Source organism: Wasmannia auropunctata, unplaced genomic scaffold (assembly GCF_000956235.1).
Source record: "Wasmannia auropunctata unplaced genomic scaffold, wasmannia.A_1.0 LD336078.1, whole genome shotgun sequence".
NCBI classification, from domain to species: domain Eukaryota; kingdom Metazoa; phylum Arthropoda; class Insecta; order Hymenoptera; family Formicidae; genus Wasmannia; species Wasmannia auropunctata.
Window position 1 is genome coordinate 1,690,602 of NW_012026812.1, and position 17,761 is coordinate 1,708,362.

General features: G+C 39.4%; 2 protein-coding genes and 1 long non-coding RNA gene across 3 annotated transcripts in view; 1 reads left to right on the forward strand and 2 right to left on the reverse strand.

Moving 5' to 3' along the window:
* Positions 1–5: 5 nt before the first annotated feature.
* Positions 6–14,845, forward strand: LOC105448778 (calcineurin-binding protein cabin-1-like). Its single transcript, XM_011687535.1, has 19 exons — positions 6–325; positions 838–2,387; positions 2,469–2,630; positions 2,712–2,900; positions 2,974–3,117; positions 3,195–3,375; positions 3,445–3,569; positions 3,678–3,870; positions 3,941–4,094; positions 4,188–4,335; positions 4,427–5,194; positions 5,278–5,653; positions 5,732–6,622; positions 6,706–6,982; positions 7,109–7,362; positions 9,234–9,397; positions 9,536–9,806; positions 10,887–11,018; positions 11,109–14,845. The coding sequence occupies exons 1-19, from the start codon at positions 242–244 to the stop codon at positions 12,915–12,917; spliced, it is 7,872 nt and encodes a 2,623-aa protein (XP_011685837.1). The 5' UTR covers positions 6–241; the 3' UTR covers positions 12,918–14,845.
* Positions 7,483–17,761, reverse strand: part of LOC105448775 (regucalcin-like) — a 19,445-nt gene continuing 9,166 nt past the window's right edge. Inside the window, exons 5-8 of the mRNA XM_011687534.1 lie at positions 15,537–15,649; positions 8,241–8,412; positions 7,915–8,153; positions 7,483–7,836 (exon numbers count right to left, since the gene is read on the reverse strand). Of these exons, the coding sequence (XP_011685836.1) occupies positions 7,528–7,836; positions 7,915–8,153; positions 8,241–8,412; positions 15,537–15,649 (833 nt within the window). The 3' untranslated portion in view covers positions 7,483–7,527. The remainder of the gene's footprint in view (positions 7,837–7,914; positions 8,154–8,240; positions 8,413–15,536; positions 15,650–17,761) is intronic.
* On the reverse strand, positions 16,418–17,159 carry LOC105448776. The gene is made up of 3 exons (XR_974276.1): positions 16,913–17,159; positions 16,624–16,773; positions 16,418–16,510 (listed from the first exon to the last, which is right to left on the reverse strand). It is a non-coding gene; the product is annotated as an uncharacterized LOC105448776 (long non-coding RNA).

Sequence of the window (17,761 nt, forward strand, 5' to 3'; positions counted from 1 at the left end):
GCGCGTGGTAGGGGCGTGAAAAGAGGGAAGAGAAGACGAGGCGTGATCGTGCGGACGGCACGGATCTCGTGCGGCACCTCATTCTTATCTGGATATTCCGGATCATCTTCGACCACCCGCGTGCCACCCTCTCCCCTCCCCCCCCTCCCCCCATTGAAGCCCCCGATGGCGGCGTGTTAAAAAACCGGCTGTTTTGTTGACGTTTTGCATGTAGACGATACCGCGCGAGATCGGGCTCAGGATGATGAAGATATCGGCGCTCAACGAGGAGTCCAGCGAGGAAAGCGAGGAGGAGGATGTACCCACGATCACGAAGGAGGCGCAGGTAGGGGTCCGCCGCGTTGTTTACATCTATGTATAACCTAAGATTCGAAGGGATACGCGGGGCATATCGTTTCCTCGAAACGCTCCTCTGTCTCTTCGTACTTGTTATCGGTAATATTAATTTACTAATGTATCGCTGCGTCGGCGTTATCCATCCCATGCGCGTGGATGATGAACGTTTGAAAAAAAAAACCCTTGTGTCTCCATTCAACCGCCAGGGATGGCGATCATGTGTGCGTTTTTCACGCTGAGGGCGGAAACGCGAAAAGTGAAAGATTTTTTCATTTATCTTTAATGATAAAAATTTTCACATTTTCGCCACTTTTTATAGGAGAAAAGTGATCGCTATCCACAGGTGTGTATGTGATTTGTATATATAATTCAATTCAGCGAGGCACATTCTAAATTATCACATACTACGTTAATGAGTGTCAGATATTTAAATTGAAATTCCGAGGAACGTACTTGACACGTGCGTTAAAAATGTGAGATATAATTTTTTTTTTTTTCCAGGAACAAATAGCGCTGACGGAATACAACAAGGCCCTGGAGCTGTTGAAGGAGGACAAATGGGAGGAGGCGCTGACCATCTTCAAGGACCTCCTGGACACCGAGCTGTTGGACGAGGTGGGGAAGCCCGAGGTGCCGGACGGAAGGTCCAGGCCGATGCTGTCCCTGAAGTACTCCTGCTACAAGAACATCGGCGCCATTCAGGCGGCCCGCGAGAATTACGAGGCTGCCGTGGAGAATTACTGGGAGGCCGCGAACCTGGACGATTCCGACGTGACGCTGTGGCACAGGATCGGCACGTTGGCCATGAAGACCTCCAACCTGGAGCTCGCCTGCTCGTCGTTCAGGCAAGGCCTGAAGTGCAATCTCAATCACTGGCCGTGCTTGGACAACCTCATAACTGCCTTGTACGCCGTTCCCGATTACATGAACTGTCTGCTGTACATTTCCGTGGCGCTGGAGAGGGATGCGAATTACGTGAAGGGTCTGGCCTTCCGCGACAGGATATTCAAGGACATTCCGTGTATGGAGGAATGCTACAAGCTGTACAACAGCGATTGGCAGTTAGATCCACCTTTGTACACCGAGTACGATCACGTGTTGGGCGACAAATTACTGGCGGAGGCGAAGGAGGTTTCCAAGAAGTGGGCGGAAGTTTGCAAGGCCGAATTCACGCCGAAATCCTTGCCAGAGCTGACTTTGAGAGTGCCCCTGACGAGCTACACGTGGCTGGCTCTCGGAGAGAGCCTACTGGACATGCATAGGTACATCACCGAGAACAATTTGAACTTTGTTAGTAAAATTGTATTGTCGGTTCAGAAGCCCGACGATAAGAGCGCGGCGAGTAACGAGGGGGAGACTGCGGAAGGTAATGCGAATGTGATGGAGGTGGATCCGCAAAACGACGTGATTGCGAACGGAGAGGCCGATATCAAGATCGAAACGGAAGATTGCGAGATGTCGGACGACAATCAAGCCTTCAACGCGGACACGGCGATGGAGATTGAAATCGAAGAGGACAAGAAGTCTTGCTCGAGCGACGTGCAAATTGTCGAGGATGAGGACGCGTTGAGGATGTCCGACACGGACGGTTTGCAGTGCGAGGAACAGGCCGAAGCGAAAAACATGGAAACGGAGGAGCAGATGCACTGCGAGGCGGATGCGAATATCGACAAGTTGGAGAGCGACAAGGTCGCCGACGATATTTACGGCATGGACAACGGAGCGCCTAATGAGAAGTCGAGCGACAAGGAGAGTGATAAATCGAGCGACAAGGCGTCTGAGAGGGGTGCTGAGAAAGCGGGCGATGCGATGTGCAAGGCGGACGACAAAACCAATTCCGAGAAGGCTGACGGAAAGGAGGAAGGACAGAAGGTGAAGAAAAGGCGCAGAAGTGCATTATGCTTTTTGCAGCAGTGGGCCTGGAGCAGCATTGCGGCTTGCAGCAGCATGAGACGATCCGCGAGAGTGAGAGGCTCGAACAGGAGGGAAGCCGAGAGGGACGATGTTCAGTTGGAGGAAACGCTTAGAAGATTGTTCCCTAGTACCTTGTTGTATGTGTACATAATTACGTGTACGCCAATTAATTTAGGATGTGTAAAGTACAATTTTCTTTGATCTTTTTTTTTTTACAGACCCGACACGGTAAGATTGACTAAAGACGACGCTAGTAAAAATATGGATGATTCCATGGACACTATGGATATGTACCAGTTGTTTGCGAATCAGGACGCTAATAAAAATGTGGAAACTCTCAAAAGCTCGGAAAGCTCGAAATCGCCAAGTCCCGACGCAAGGTATCTCGCCCGTAGTTCAACTTTCGTCGTAATTATGTAACAATGCGTTACTAATCTGATTTTATATGTATGTCCGCACAGTCAACCACAGAAATACTTCGGGTCGGAAGTAGAAACTGCCGATGTGGACGCATTTATAAACCAGCACAGCAGTAAGAGCAATTTAATGATAATCATTACGAAATTTGCGGAATTTTTGTGTACCAAATGGAACCAGGAATGGCCGAAGGGAATGTCGGACGTTTATCTACAGGCATACGTCTTTATGAGGTAGCTACACGGAGGATTGATTTTTTTTTCATGTTGTTGAAAACGAAAGGTTGAATTAGAAAAATCTTTTCAGACAACATATTCCGCATTTGTCGCCGTTCGATGAGGATGTGAATGACAAAGTTCTGAAATTGGACACCGAAGCGACATTGTTGTTCGGCGAGCTTCATACAGACAGGTGGCTCGATAATAAACCAGACACCTTGCCAAGCCCAACGTAAGTTTCCAATAATATTTTTTTTTTTCACCTTTTATTAATAAAATCAGTTTTTTGTACAAATAAAATAATTACAGATTGGATAAGCTTGGCACTGGTATGCCAGCAGAAGAATTGGGACATATAATATTTGCAAGTGTTAGACAGGATCTTCTAAATGAAGAAAATTTATATACATTACTGAGAATTCTGTGGCTTAAAAGTAACATTTTCCTGTGCCAAGGTGACATAGACATAGTCATAGAAACGTTAGAACTGGTAAGAGAGTTTAATATTAAAATTATGTTAAAATAATTATTGTTACGAGCAGATGTAAATTTCTTTCAGTTGTTGAATCGTCTACATGAAATGGAAAGTAAAAGTCTAAATCCGTGTATTATGCTTTTAAATTGTAAGAATAACTCTCAAATTAGTGCCAAACTTGTAAAGAAAAAGTTGACGTCGATTCAGAGGTATTTTTTTTTTAATATTTGTACTAAAACGTATATTATTATACGTGCCCGGAATACTGTATGTGCACGTTAAAGCGGATACTATAATTTAATTCTTTTGTTATATAGGGGTCAAAAGTTAGGCGAGATACAACATCTGTATGAGGAGAAGAAATATGCGGAATTGTCTTACATATTGCAGGATACTTTTAAATTTGCCAAACAGAGACACAAATTGTTGGGGGCTAATGAAAATATCGTTGACAGAGTTCGACAATTAAACATGTTACTTGACAGCTTGTGGCAACTTCAACATTATGAAGTAATAAGTTAAATATATACACATATATGAAAACACGCCATAGATTTTCAACAATACCAAATACTTTCAGGAATGTTACGTTTGGGCGGAGGCCTGTCTGAATGAATCGTGGCAAAATTACTTGAATTCCTCAGACGAAGCTGAGCAGAAGAAGTGGACGAGTTCTGTTGTAACGGCACTTGAGAAATTAGAAGCTTGTACGATCGAAGCCAGTGTTTTCGTTGGTAAGATCATAATCTATAATCATAATTCTCTCGCAATGTAACATTATTACGTTAATTTTAGGATTATTATTATTGTATTTATTATAATTTCAGTGAAATATTTATCAGAGTCTCGTCTATCGAGATTAGTACAAAATTTAGTTCACATTGTTTGTCATCAATTGGATGTACCAGAAAATGCTGTGGAGATGCCGTTGGAGACTGTTCTACCTTGGATCCTATTACATTACGTTCTGCAATAGTAAGTCCATCAAGAAATGTGTATTCGATATTATTATTATATATATATATATATATATATATATATATTACATGAATTGATTTATTAACAGCAAAGAAGACAAGGAAAGGGCGAAGACGGAGTCTCCTTACAAAAATAAATCGCACAGTTCTCATAATTCCGAATCGGACGACGAGGACGACGGCATACCGCCGTCCATCATGATTCTGTTCATTGCTCACGAATTTATCGGTCGACATTCGTGGTGTTGTTTCAACGAGGCGAAACTCCTGTTCTTCATCATGAATCTTATCATACCGCATCTCGAAACGCCCATGTACAGTTCTGTGAAGAGCAGGCTGACCAAGTACTTGGAGCAGATATTCTTTTGCCTGTACCAACATCCAAACAGGGTGAACAAAACGCGACCGAAGTATCTTCAGGAACACGGAGTACCCGGAATGGATTTGACTTGGGACGGGGCGCAGCTGCTGTTCGAGTTTTACAAACCGAAACAGCTGCCGAACTTTCAGTCCCCCAGAATCGTATCCATCAGCACGGACACGGAGATCCTGTTTAAGAGAATAATCAAATTGGTCCCGCAGGAAAGCGATCCGAATCAGATAGTAGAAGAGATGACGGCGTACATACTCGGCGCGAGGGATAAGATGCCGAGCGTGACGAAACCCCTGCCGCACTCGATATCCACCATTTACTACTTGCTGGGCGATTTTTATTTCAAGAACAATAAGTGGGAACACGCATGCCGGTATTGTCTACTGGATTTGTGCCTGTATCCAAAGGGATTGAATTCGTGGGCGGGTTTAGCTATGGCAACGGGCAGCATAATAGAGAATTGGTTGAACAGTTACAAACCTATGTAAGTATTGCTCTCGAAATTTTATTTAAATTTGCGTTACACTTTACGCGTATGATATGTCTGATTTTTTTTTTATTTTTTAGAGGAAAGGATAAGTTTCTCAATAAGGCAAAAATGGCGCAGTCGAGTTATCAACATGCCATCGAGCTGGCGCCGGGTCATTCCGTAATTTGGACAGAATACGGGAATTTCGTTTACATGGTCCATTCGTTTTGTTCGCGATTGCTCAAGCAAGAGACCGACACGTTGAGCATGGAGAGATTCGAAATTTTGGAAACTAGAAAGGAAGAGATGCTGAAGATCGCGAATCAGTGCTTCGAATCCGCTAACCGGATATGCCAGACTATCGAGGAGCCGTCCATACAGCATGACGAGAGATGGCTTTACCAATATATGCTTGGTAAAGTCGCAGAGAAGAAAAATCAGGATCCTCCAGTATTCTTGGAACATTACGCAAAGGTTAATCATTTTATTTATTATATATCTTTTTATATACATAATATTTGATGCTGATTAACATCGATATCTGAATTTTAGGCTAGTGAATTATTGTACGAGAATAACGCTCAATACCCACGTAGAATAAGCCACAAGAGTTCACAGAATCTATCTATAGAGGCCCTAGAAGTTCATTATCGCATTCATGCGAGTATACTGAAGTATTTGGAACAACACGAGGGAAAGCCGCTGAAGAAATCACTAGGTCAGTTGTTCCATTGGCATCTCAAAAATTGCTCCGAGGGGCCGTTCATGAAGTATCAGCCTAAGCTTAACGATAAGAAAAAAGATGAGAGCGACGTTGAGAAAAGTGTTTCGAAGGAAGTCGACGGTACAGCTGATACGGATAAAAACGCAGCAGTATGTCAACGATCAAATAGTATCGAAGAGATAGAGATTATAGATAAGTCGAGCAAGATCTCCGATATTAATTCCGCGGTACTGGGAAAGTCCGAGAGCCGTAAGAGATTTCCCGATGAGCTGTCGCACGACAGTACGAAGAGAATAAAATTGAGCAGCGTCTCGCATTTGCAATTGATGCAGGACGTCGTAGCCTTAATAGACGATTTGATCACCAAAGTCTGCGACATGGTGTCGCAGAAGGAGAAAGAAAGGAGCGACGATGTAATGATCATATCCAGCGACGAGAGTACAAACGAGACGAAATTGCAAAAGAAGAAGCTGGAGAGTAAGAGCGCCGATAAAACGAAATCGCAGGCAAAGGCCGAGGAGGGCAAGAAAGGCCCCGTAAACGTGCTGACAGTTGAACAAAATTCTGAACAAAAGACCGATGATGTACAGGAGTTGATGGACGCTCTCATGAAACAGGCAATGGAAATTAGCCAGGAAACCCAACAATCCTCGGCGGACGATGAGGATACCAGAAGATTCGACGGCAAGTGGTTGCAGAACGAAGATTTGCAAACTACTGTGAGTTTGTGAGAGAAATATGTATTATTATATATTTACTGTGTAAATTTTTAATATTAATTGCAATTAATTTTAATGCGTAGGAAAAGGAAAATAAAGACAAAATAGAAGATAGGAGAAAAGCGCAAGCCAATGCGAATGAAGAAATGACTTTAAGCAGGAGGGGCTCTCAAGAAAGCACCACGACTACGCAGACCACAACCACGACCACGGAGACAAATAATTCCAGCTCCAGTAGCAGCGAGGAATCCAGCAGTAGCGACGACAGCTCCGACAGCGACAGCTCCACCGACAGCGACAGCGAATCCGTCGAGAGCGACGCGGACAAAAAGAAGAAAGAGTCTGATAACGCAGACGATGGTAAAGTATACTGCTGTTTGATTATCATAAAAATAATTTTATTTTCTTATAATTTGTATGATCGTATTTTAATAAGTGTACAAAAATTACTATAATTTACTTTTGACAATTGTATTTTAACTCTAGAGGAACAGATGCCGGAGGAAGAGGTGGCGACATTAATCGCGTATTGCTTGGCTGGTTTGGAACAGTGTGTATTAAGGTTCGCGGAACATCACAAGTCGTTTTATAGACTGTCACACTTCTTCTTCAACAATAAAAAGGCGAAGAACATCACAAAGTGTAAGGATATCTTATTAGGAACGTATACTTGTCAATTCTATCCCGGACAAACTTTTCAAGGACTTTTTGCCGAGAGAAGGAGTACCAACTTTTTTAATGTGAGTATTCTTTATAACTAAGTATACATACATAACATAAATTATTATTTACTATATATAATTTAAAATTAGATATTAGTGTCTGGCAATAAATAATACGATAATAATTATGTACAATTATATATAACATGATCTCTTAATTCAAGTCAATTGGCCTAATTTAAATCATTTAGAAAGATATTTTAATATGAGACGTTTAAATGCAGCTTTATCAATAGATTGTACAATTCTTGCATTATGTACCTCGCTGGTTGAATTTATCACAATTGCACCTCTTGCATCACCAGCAAGTACCGGAGTTAAGTTAGTGTCATAATATCGCGTTATTATGTTTGGTTCTAACGCAATTGCCATGGTCATACCATCTGCTGGCTGCCACGTGTTATTTGCATTTTCTAAAGCCTTTCTTGTAGTCCGATGCAAAAAGGTTGCCGTAGATTTATCCAGATCATTGAAAAGGATTCTATATTCCGCCTGTTTGAAGAAGGGTTCCATTATTTTAAAATTAACGTAATACTCAAGTGCTTCTAAATATACTTGTAGATATATTACCAGTGGAAAAGCATGGGACATTACTGTGTCTATCGGAAATATAATACTAGGTTTATTGACATTATTTAACGCCATCCAATTACTTTCTGGATCCTGTTTAAAATTAAATTCAACCTCATCGGGCTTGACGCTCGCTCCCATTATGATATGTTGCTTCGTTAAATGTAGGAAATTGGGTTCTAATGCAATTGCGGTAGCAACTGTTGTCAGAGGCCCGAGAGTGATTAGAGTTATTTCACCTAAAAATAAAATTAATTAGATACAATATATGTCAAAGTAAATGGAGATCTTACAAAGATACTATTTTAAATAATTGTTAATTGTACCTGGATATCGTTTCACTAAATCTACAAGCAATACAGAAGCATGTTTCGACCTGTCAATCTTCGCAGTTATCTTTTTGGTAAAATTAAAATCTCCGAATCCATCGTCGCCAAAGAAATTGTCAGTTTCATATTCATTTATTAATGGTTTTCGGGCGCCAGAATATATAGGTACCTGAGTGCCAAGAGTTGTGGAAATATTATTACACTCGTAGATATATTGTATGAGAAATATTATAGACTGTTAAAAGATTCGAATACATATGTTAAAAATATTTGGTCGTTAAATGCTTACTTTTCTATCAGCAACTGTTACGATTTTTAATAAATTTTGTTCTGCGTTTTCCAAATCTATATTGCCATACGTGACAGTTATGGCTAGAATATCGATATCACGAGTTTTAGCCTCGTACATAAGAGCCAGCATTACTGCTAAAGCATCATCCCCACCGGGATCTGTATCTATTACTATTTTCCTTCGTTCCCCGTGCTTATGCCTTTTACTATCACAAAATTATACACGTGTTGACGTAAATACTTTTTTGTCATTTAAATTTGTAAAATAGCAAGATAGAAAACCTTTCTCTTATTATTTGCGACAGAATAATAGGTTATAAAAATAATCAAATAATTATTTTATTATTACCTGATGGCATAACAAAGTAGGTACAGTATTACTGTTATCCTAAAGATACTTGAAATTATAATCATTTTGCTCAATTATCTAGTAAGACCTGTAATTATGTGTAAAAATATATTGTAAAACTAATGAAACAAATTTTTTGTTAACATATCAATGGCCATATTTACATCGTTACGTTTCATTCATCCTAATCACGAGAGTAATAACAGTGTAAACGGTTTATTGTGTCAAATTTAGCTTGAATATAGGGTATAATATAAATCACGAGCTAAACGTACGGTGTAAATATAACCATTGTTACGCGACCATTATTGGTACATAAATATTCTTTAAAAATAATATTTGTGTTACAGGGGGTGTGGCACATTCCGGTCAATGAAATTGACAGACCCGGAAGCTTTGCTTCACACATGTCGAAGTGCGTGACGCTGCTTATGCAGGTGTTAAAAGAGAGCAACGACAGCCGAATGTTAATGCAACTGTGCATACAGCTCGGAAAGATTCCGGATTCAGACAAGTAAAATTAAATTTAAAACACATTATTTACTCTTCTTGCATGATGCAGTGAGAAAATATGGATATAAATAATATATTTTTTTTTTGAGTTTTTAATGAAATAGAATCTTATTGTAATACAAGCTTCTTCTGCGTCTAGGAAATACTTACGTGATTCTGAGAGGGAACAATTATCTCGACAAGCTCTGACGCTGTGTCAGCAGTCGCTCAGGAGCAGAGTTCAGGCGATGGGCTCGGCAAGCACGATCGACAGCGTACACCTCATTAGAACGGACGCTAGAACACAAGTGCTACTTGACGTATACGAAACATATCAACTCGTCCAAAAGCATTTGCAGGGCAAAGATTCGACTATCCAGGCATTTGCAACATTATTGACGGATACGTACAAGATGTATATAGGAAATAAAGTAAGTGTAGTAAAAGCTTATAGATATTGTTACACTTCCGACGATAATTACAAGCTGTCGCAATTAGTGTTATCTATGCTAGTGCACTTTGCATATGGCTTTAAAACAGAGGAAGTTATATATCCTCTTCTTGTGCCTCTTATCTCCCACCAGATCTTATCTTTCCTTATTTCTTTTTTTTTTCGTACGCTTGCACAACTGGATCTTATAATACGTTCATCTCCGATAATGACGCGCGAATTAATATCCAAGTATTTACATGGTAGATAAAATAAAACGTGTTCATCAATAATAAAATGTTATTGCTGTAGGTCATGTCACATGTGATAAAAATGTTACTTTACGTTATTCGAAAACGCCTCTTTTTTTTTTTCAAGGAATCAAATGATTATAAACTATTCATTATAAACTGTCACTTCTTCTCGCTTGTATTGCAGTATTCATATCACATAGAAGTTTCTTATCTTTCTTTTTGTTAGATGTTATTCCTTTTTTTTTGTACAACTGTGTCTTATAATACGTTCGTCTCCAGTATTGACGCGCAATTGATATCCAAATATTTGCATAATAGATCAAATAAAATGTGTTCGTCAATAATAAAGTGTTATTGCTGTAGGTCATATCACATGTCATAAAATGTTACTTTATTTGTCATTCGAAAACGCCTCTTTTTTTTCATGAACTATTTATTATAAACTCTCATTTCCTGCTTGTATTGAATTATTCACATCACATCATTGGATATTTCTTATCTTTTGTTAGATGTTACTCGTTTTTTTCGTACACTTGCACAACTATTTTACAATACATTCGTTTCCGGGAACGACACGCAATTGATATCTAAATATTTGCGTAATAGAAAAAATAAAACGTGTCTGACAATAATAAAAATGTTATTGAAGTAAGTCGTATCATATCATAAATGTTACCTTATGTCAAAAGCGTCTTTTTTTATTAAAGAACCACTGTTTAAGCTATTTATTATAAGCTATCGTTTCGTGCATTTATGCAGACAATTAAATTATACCAGATAATAGTCGCGAAATTTTAAGTACTAATCACGCTTTTATTACCTTATAGAACCTGGAAGGAAACGTCTTGGATATCGCTATTAAGTGTTGTCAACGTCAGATACAAGCAAACAAAATTGCATCTATTAACAGCAACACTAGCTCTCACGTGCCACCCCAGGTCGTCGTCTCTACTGTTTCGGTAAATAAACGCACCTTACGTCCCCTTATTATATCGCGATCGTCGGCATGTAATTGAATTATTATCAAATCAATATCAATCTCGTTGCAGGCGCCCGTTCCACAAGCGCCAGTGAACTCGACGTCCCCGCAGGCGTTGCAGGCTCGCAAACCGCATAGAAATTTGACGTCTACCGGACGTCCGAGGGGACGGCCACCTAACGTTAACAAATACTTGCAACAGAGTGGCAGCATGATGAATCAGTTCAGCTCCAAGAATAACTTCGCGAATTACATGGGCGCGTCCGGGCCGAATCGCTCTATGATAAATCCCTATTTCATGAATCCGTTAGTCAACGCGAACATGTTGTCGGCTATACTGGCCGATCCCCTGGCGGCTATGACCTATTTGAATCAAGTAGAAAGTTATCAAGATATCCTCAGGCAGTATCAGAGCAACCTGTCGTCCTTGACCAATCTCGCGAGCGGCTTAAACAATCCCGGCACCACGATAACCAGCATCAGCAATGTTTCGACCATGAGTACATCCAGCTCTAATATTAACACCTCGAGTAACATCGCTAATTTAGGTGGTCTAAAAAGTTCCGTAGATCCTATGACAGCGTCGGTGCAACAATTGCTGAGCTTAAGTAATTCTACGGCGCCGACTACCTCACGACCGGCGTCCATGTACCATCAAGCGGCGGCCAAGACTAGCACGACTATATCAATAACGAAGGACAGACCTAACATATCTATAACGCCGGTAAGCACCTCGATGGTCCAGCAGCCCCATCACAAGACGACGAAGCAGCCGAGCGCGCAGAACGAATCGGTGTTGCCCGTCCACATTCCTAAATCCCTTCAGATATCGCCGACGAAACCGGTATTACACTCGTCCAGCGCGACGGCGCAGGTATCGCTGCTCAAGCCGTCCATCATTCAGCAGGTGAAGAGCAGCCCGCCCAAGCAGATGGGCGCTCCGCAAATACGAGTCTCGAAATCGTTGACCGAGCCGCAACCCGCGCACAATCCATCACTGTCGCACTCGCCTCTGAAGAACAGCGGTAGCGCCGTGACGACGAATCCGGTCGCGGCCATGCCGCACGTCGCCCACGCGTCCATGGCCGCGCCGGTGATCATGAAACAACAGCAGGCATTGCCCATGAACTTACCGAGCGTGTCGCGCTCCGGCACGTCGCTGCAGCACAAATTACTGTCGAAGAAGAACTCCCAGCGACCTTACACGGCGCAAACGAACGTGCAGAGTCATCCCGTGAGGAAGGTAAAGTCGGTGACAGCCAAGACGACGACGACTGCGGTGGCGACGGCGGCGGCGGCGGCGATGCCAGTGTCGATGTCTGGCAATTTTCCAAATCTGCTGAACGCGATGTCATCGGCAGGTTCCGCCGCGATGTCGCAACCGCCTTTTATACCTTCGGAATTAAGCGGCCTCTCGGTGAGCGCCGTCGGTTCGCAGCCGCCCGGCGTTATCAAGAGCGCCGCGACCGCGGCCGCCAAGTATCATGCTTACAAGAAGTCGGTCAGCAAGCCGAAACCGCCCGCGACGCCGGCGATGGAGGTCCCGAGCTCGTTGTCGGCCACATTCCCCTCCGGCAGCTCGGTCGAGGCGCTCTCGATGCTGTCGCAATTACAGCAGCACTCGCATCTGGAGATAATACCGCAGCAGAAGGCGCCGCTGAAGCCGACTATGGAGCGCATAGATTATGCGAAAAATCTCTCGTCCTCCGTGAGTGTGGTGCCGCCGAAGGTCCCGGAGACTTTGAGGCCGTCATCGACCGCCGACTGTAGGATATACGATGCAGCCAGAGGAAAAACCGCGAACGAAAAGCTGCTTGCGAAGAAGCCACAAGATAAGCTTCTCCTTGATAACGTTGAAATTATAACATTGGACGATTAGAATCGCTCAAATAAGTCACGTGCAACCGACATACTTTTGCACTTATAATACTTTGTACGTTTTTTTTTTACAATTATTTTCGCCTGATAACGTTATATCGTTAACTCGTTGCATTGAGACGATGAATTGTATTTGTGCAATAGCGATGATACCTCAGTGGAAAGTACTCCTTTTAGTTTGTTATCACTACGTTTCATGCGTTTCGTAAGTCTAATACCCCGGCTCCGAGTTATTAAACTAGAATACAGAAATCAATTGCGTGTAAAATTATCGAATTCCAATGCATCGAATTAATATATGTCTGATTTATAGCGAATTCAGAAGGACGCGCTATTGCGCATTGGTGCACGTTAAAGTCGTACACAAATTAACACGAAGGTATAATATAAATATAGAGTAATTTATGAATTAAACCGCGAATAATTCTTAATATACTTTAAAATTTAGCAAAATAGTTGTAAATTTAATAAAATGTTTAGTAAAATACAATAATTGTAGAAAAAAAATATTTATCCGTCGGAACATGCAATTGCAAGCAATTCGCCTGAGCTTTCATCCGCTTTGTAATTGCCAAGATCGACATTCTGAGAATATCCCGATGGACGCCACTCTTGTGATCTTGAGTTACTTACTTATAATTTAAAGGTCCGACATCCCATATTTGTATACATATGTAATTGGTAATTCGGAATATTTATATTTTATTTTTACACTCTGATTATTTTCAATATACAACAGCTTTAATATGCACCAATGCGTACTACTAATCGGGAATTCGCTATTATAATATATAAACGTAGTAAATTGTTTTTTTTTTAATTGTTATTAGCAGTAAATTATAGAATTATTTGTGACAAAAGTGTTCTATCCTATGTATATATGTGTATTTTGTTTCTTTACTGTAAAATTTTTTCATTCTACAAAGATAATGATCGGTTCTCTAACGTTGTAATTAGTCGTAATTTAATTACTAGTAATCTACTAATTTTTCTTGATTGGAGGATACACATACACACTCACATATTCTAACAAATTTACGTATTAAAATCAGTTATTCTTTTTTATAATTATTTTATTCTTAAAGGAGTACAAATGAAACTTCAATACGCACTTTCTAATGTTATTAATCATAAAATATTAAATTTCCATAACATTTAATGATATTAAATTTAGATAAAACCGAAAAACTTCAAATTATGAATTTTTGGTTGTATACATACCTTTCACTAGAAAGTAAATTTAATTAATTTATCATTATACACTCACAGAGATAAATGAAATAATGCATTGCTTTTTCACGAATCCTACTAAGGTATTTCTGCATAAGGAAACATTATTTTTCTACTGTATGTACTTGATAGTAATGATATCTTTTTTCTACAGGAACAACAGATCTAATGTAATTAGCTTCGGAAAACGTGAACGTTTTCTAAAGACAATTTGTATAAGTATGTCTAACGTATGTCTGATATTAAAGACATTCGGAACAAAGAATTACCAGCTTCACTTGTTAACTATTTCTATTTCTATTTTATTTCATCGTTTGCCAATTCTCGTTCTCACACAAGTTTTACATTTTTAAAACTAAAATTACGTAACGATAAGGTAATTCTTCGTGATAACGTAAATGCATTCTAAATATAAGTTGCGAAATTGTTTATTTAACTAAAGCAGGATATACACCGAACGAACGCGAATGGATATTCATATTCGTGCTTCTAAGTCATTTGTCCCGTTTCTTGATTATTCGGATTATTCTGCATATAGCAATTGAATTCGTGCAATAAATAATAATAACAGACGTTCGGTGTTCGTTCGTAAATGTATATTCGGCTTAACGGGGGAAAAAATACTTTTTAGGAGAAACGTTTAAAATTTTTAATGTCAACATTATAAAATTTAGGAATACAACAAATTTTCGCACAATATGTGATATGTGCCTTCAGATCGCTTTTCAGATCTATTGATTTTTTAAATCCACTTCACAAACGAATTCGAGACAAATCCATGAACTCCTGGGATTTTTACCGCGAATACAGAACCAGCGTCAGGAGTCGCTTTTCGTTGCTCTGGAGTTAAATTGTGGCCCGACGTGGTCACGTATAAAGTATCCAGATGCGGATCGCCGAATGCGACACTGGTTACGTCTTCAGCTGGGATCTTAACTTTGCGTAACACCTCTCCTGTTTTCGAATCCACATGAATAAGCTATAGATAAAACATTTTCATGAATTTAGAAAACTCCAAATATTTTCATAAATATTTTTTTCTACACATACATATTCTATATATATATACTACATATATATTTGAGCTGCTAAATTTATTTATGGTTCAATGAATTAGGAGAACATCTCAAATTAATATCCGGAAAAAACAATTTTACAAAAAAATATGCTTCAAGTTGATGTTGTACAGATCACAACAGACGCATTTAATGACTTTAGCTTTGCTACAAATGTAAAATAGTATTTCTTTCTTTAATATTACTTATAATGAAATTTAAAACATTATACATATATATATATATATATATATATATATATATATAAAATTTATAGAATATTATATTACAATTCGTCAATCTTTAAGTGTCGCCTACTTTACATTATAACTTACATGATGTCCACCATATAATGCTATCCAAAGATTGCCATCTGTATCTATGGTCATTCCATCGGGAACTCCTGGCAAATTAGTAGTGTTGAGATTGAATACAATCCTCTTGTTAGCTGAAATAAAAAAAAGCTATAAACATGCACACTCCCTAATTTCTATTACTAAATTGTATGCTCCATGATTATTTTCTGCATATGACGTACACTTATAATAATTTTAAATGGAAAACTAATAAAATCTTACATATTGCCCCACTACTCGGATTATAAGCGTACGCTGCAACCTGACGAGTAAGTGAGTCAATATAATAAAAGGTGTTGTCTTCAATATTCCATGCTAATCCATTACTCATCGAAACGGGCGATATTTTCTTCACAGGTACAAGCTTTTCGTCAATGGAATACAACGTTCCTAGATTGCGAGCTTCATTATCTTTACCCTTAGTACCTGTGAAAAATATCAGTCATTGCAGATCAAAGTTACATTAATTTCTGTTAATCATAGAGACATTTTCAGTTTACCGATCCAAAGGTTTCCAATTGAGTCCACTTTGCCATCATTGATCATTGTGTCAGACTGAGGAGAGTCAAGCGAACACAAAACTGTGGCGTCCTCCAATTTATCGCTAACTCCATCCCACGTAGCGAGAAGAACATCTTTCCCTGCACCTATTACAAACTGGTTAGGCTCGTCAGTCACAGGTACAACAACTCCAACAGTCCCGTGATCTGAAAGAGTATCGTGGGACTTAAAAATGTGCTATAAATTCAGTGAAACATAAGAAAGTTCGTAAAGTATATGAAATCTTACCTATGCGCACGCTCTTCACATCACCTGTTGCAGGATCTAACCTGTGTATGTACTGATTGTATATGTCAACAAAATATAACTTTTTGGTAGATTGATCCCAGTGAGGGGCTTCAGAAAGGCCATAAGCATCTGTCACCTTCTTCACATTATAACTTTCTGCCTTTCTGTAAACAGATTGCGATACTTGCGTTTTATACATCTTGTAAAGCTTGACAAAGGCTTAAAAAAGATGATGGTCAATATAAGTAAATTAGGTATATGATTCTTGAGGCTTTACCTATTTATAATTATAATAGTTTTCAGTTGTACACAGATCTACATGTAACAATTACAATTCTTTTGAAGTTCAATGCCCTCATCATTTCAATCAATTTATATCAATTAATGGAAATGTCAAGTGTTTACGTGACGCAACACGTTAGATTTCCTGCACAATAGTAACATGTGAATATTAGTGTTCTTTGTAAAAACTCGCTTACGTCAATCAAAAATCAAAAAATCAACAATAAAGTTGTTATTGTTGTCATTGTGTTTATTCTTTGCCGGTTATACTCGGATACACTTACGCTTCCTGAGTTCAAAACAAAACAATCCCAATTAAGATTCTCAAGTTTAGAGAAGGAGGGAGACGGAGAGAAAAAGAAGATTCCAAAATATTAAAATTAAAAGGAACAGACGCCCGCGCTCGTCTACTTTTTTCACGCCGCGTAAAGAGGTTATATATACACCAAAGAGGTTATATCACCAGACATGCCGGCCTCTTGGGTGGGACCGGCGATCTCCCCCGTACACTAGCCCCACGTCCACGTTTTCAAAGAAGGAACTACGTACCACGTCTATTCAAGTGCCGACGGGAGAGAATAGGCGCAACGTGATCTGACGGGCTCGACAAAGCTCCGAAAAGCAACACGCTGAATTATTACATATATATATATCTGCAATCCTTGTATTCTTTAATGCTAGTCTCATACTACCTTGAAAAGAATTAAACGATAAAATTATAATTAAAAATATTGTTGCATGGATGATAACGAAAAGGAGGAACATCCAAATCCTTCGCCGACGGGAGGCGTGATTTCTCGAAAAATGCGTTTATGTACAGTAGCAATTTCACGTGTCCTTTAATGCGAAGCATATATGCTTTCTCGAGAAGACCTTATTAATAAAACATTCTAGAACATTATTGTTACATAATAATTAACAAACGATTTTCAGTGTTTATTATGTTTTATCGTAAGAAATAAGTTGCCGCGCCTTATACGTAAATTACTTATTTGTCATAATAAATTTGAAGTAATTTTAATGTTACGTTATAATTAAATAATATATTATTTAAACTATAGTTTAAATTTAATTACGCATCTGTGGAGATGCACAAAAGATCATAAATATTGTTAAAAGTACATATATAGAGA

Coding starts and splice junctions, on each gene's coding strand:
- LOC105448778 (XM_011687535.1), top strand. CDS start 242: ATGATGAAGATATCGGCGCTCAACGAGGAGTCCAGCGAGGAAAGCGAG. Junction 2,388..2,468: donor TTGTTCCCTAGTACCTTGTT/GTATGTGTACAT, acceptor TTTTTTTTACAG/ACCCGACACGGTAAGATTGA. Junction 3,871..3,940: donor GGCAACTTCAACATTATGAA/GTAATAAGTTAA, acceptor AAATACTTTCAG/GAATGTTACGTTTGGGCGGA.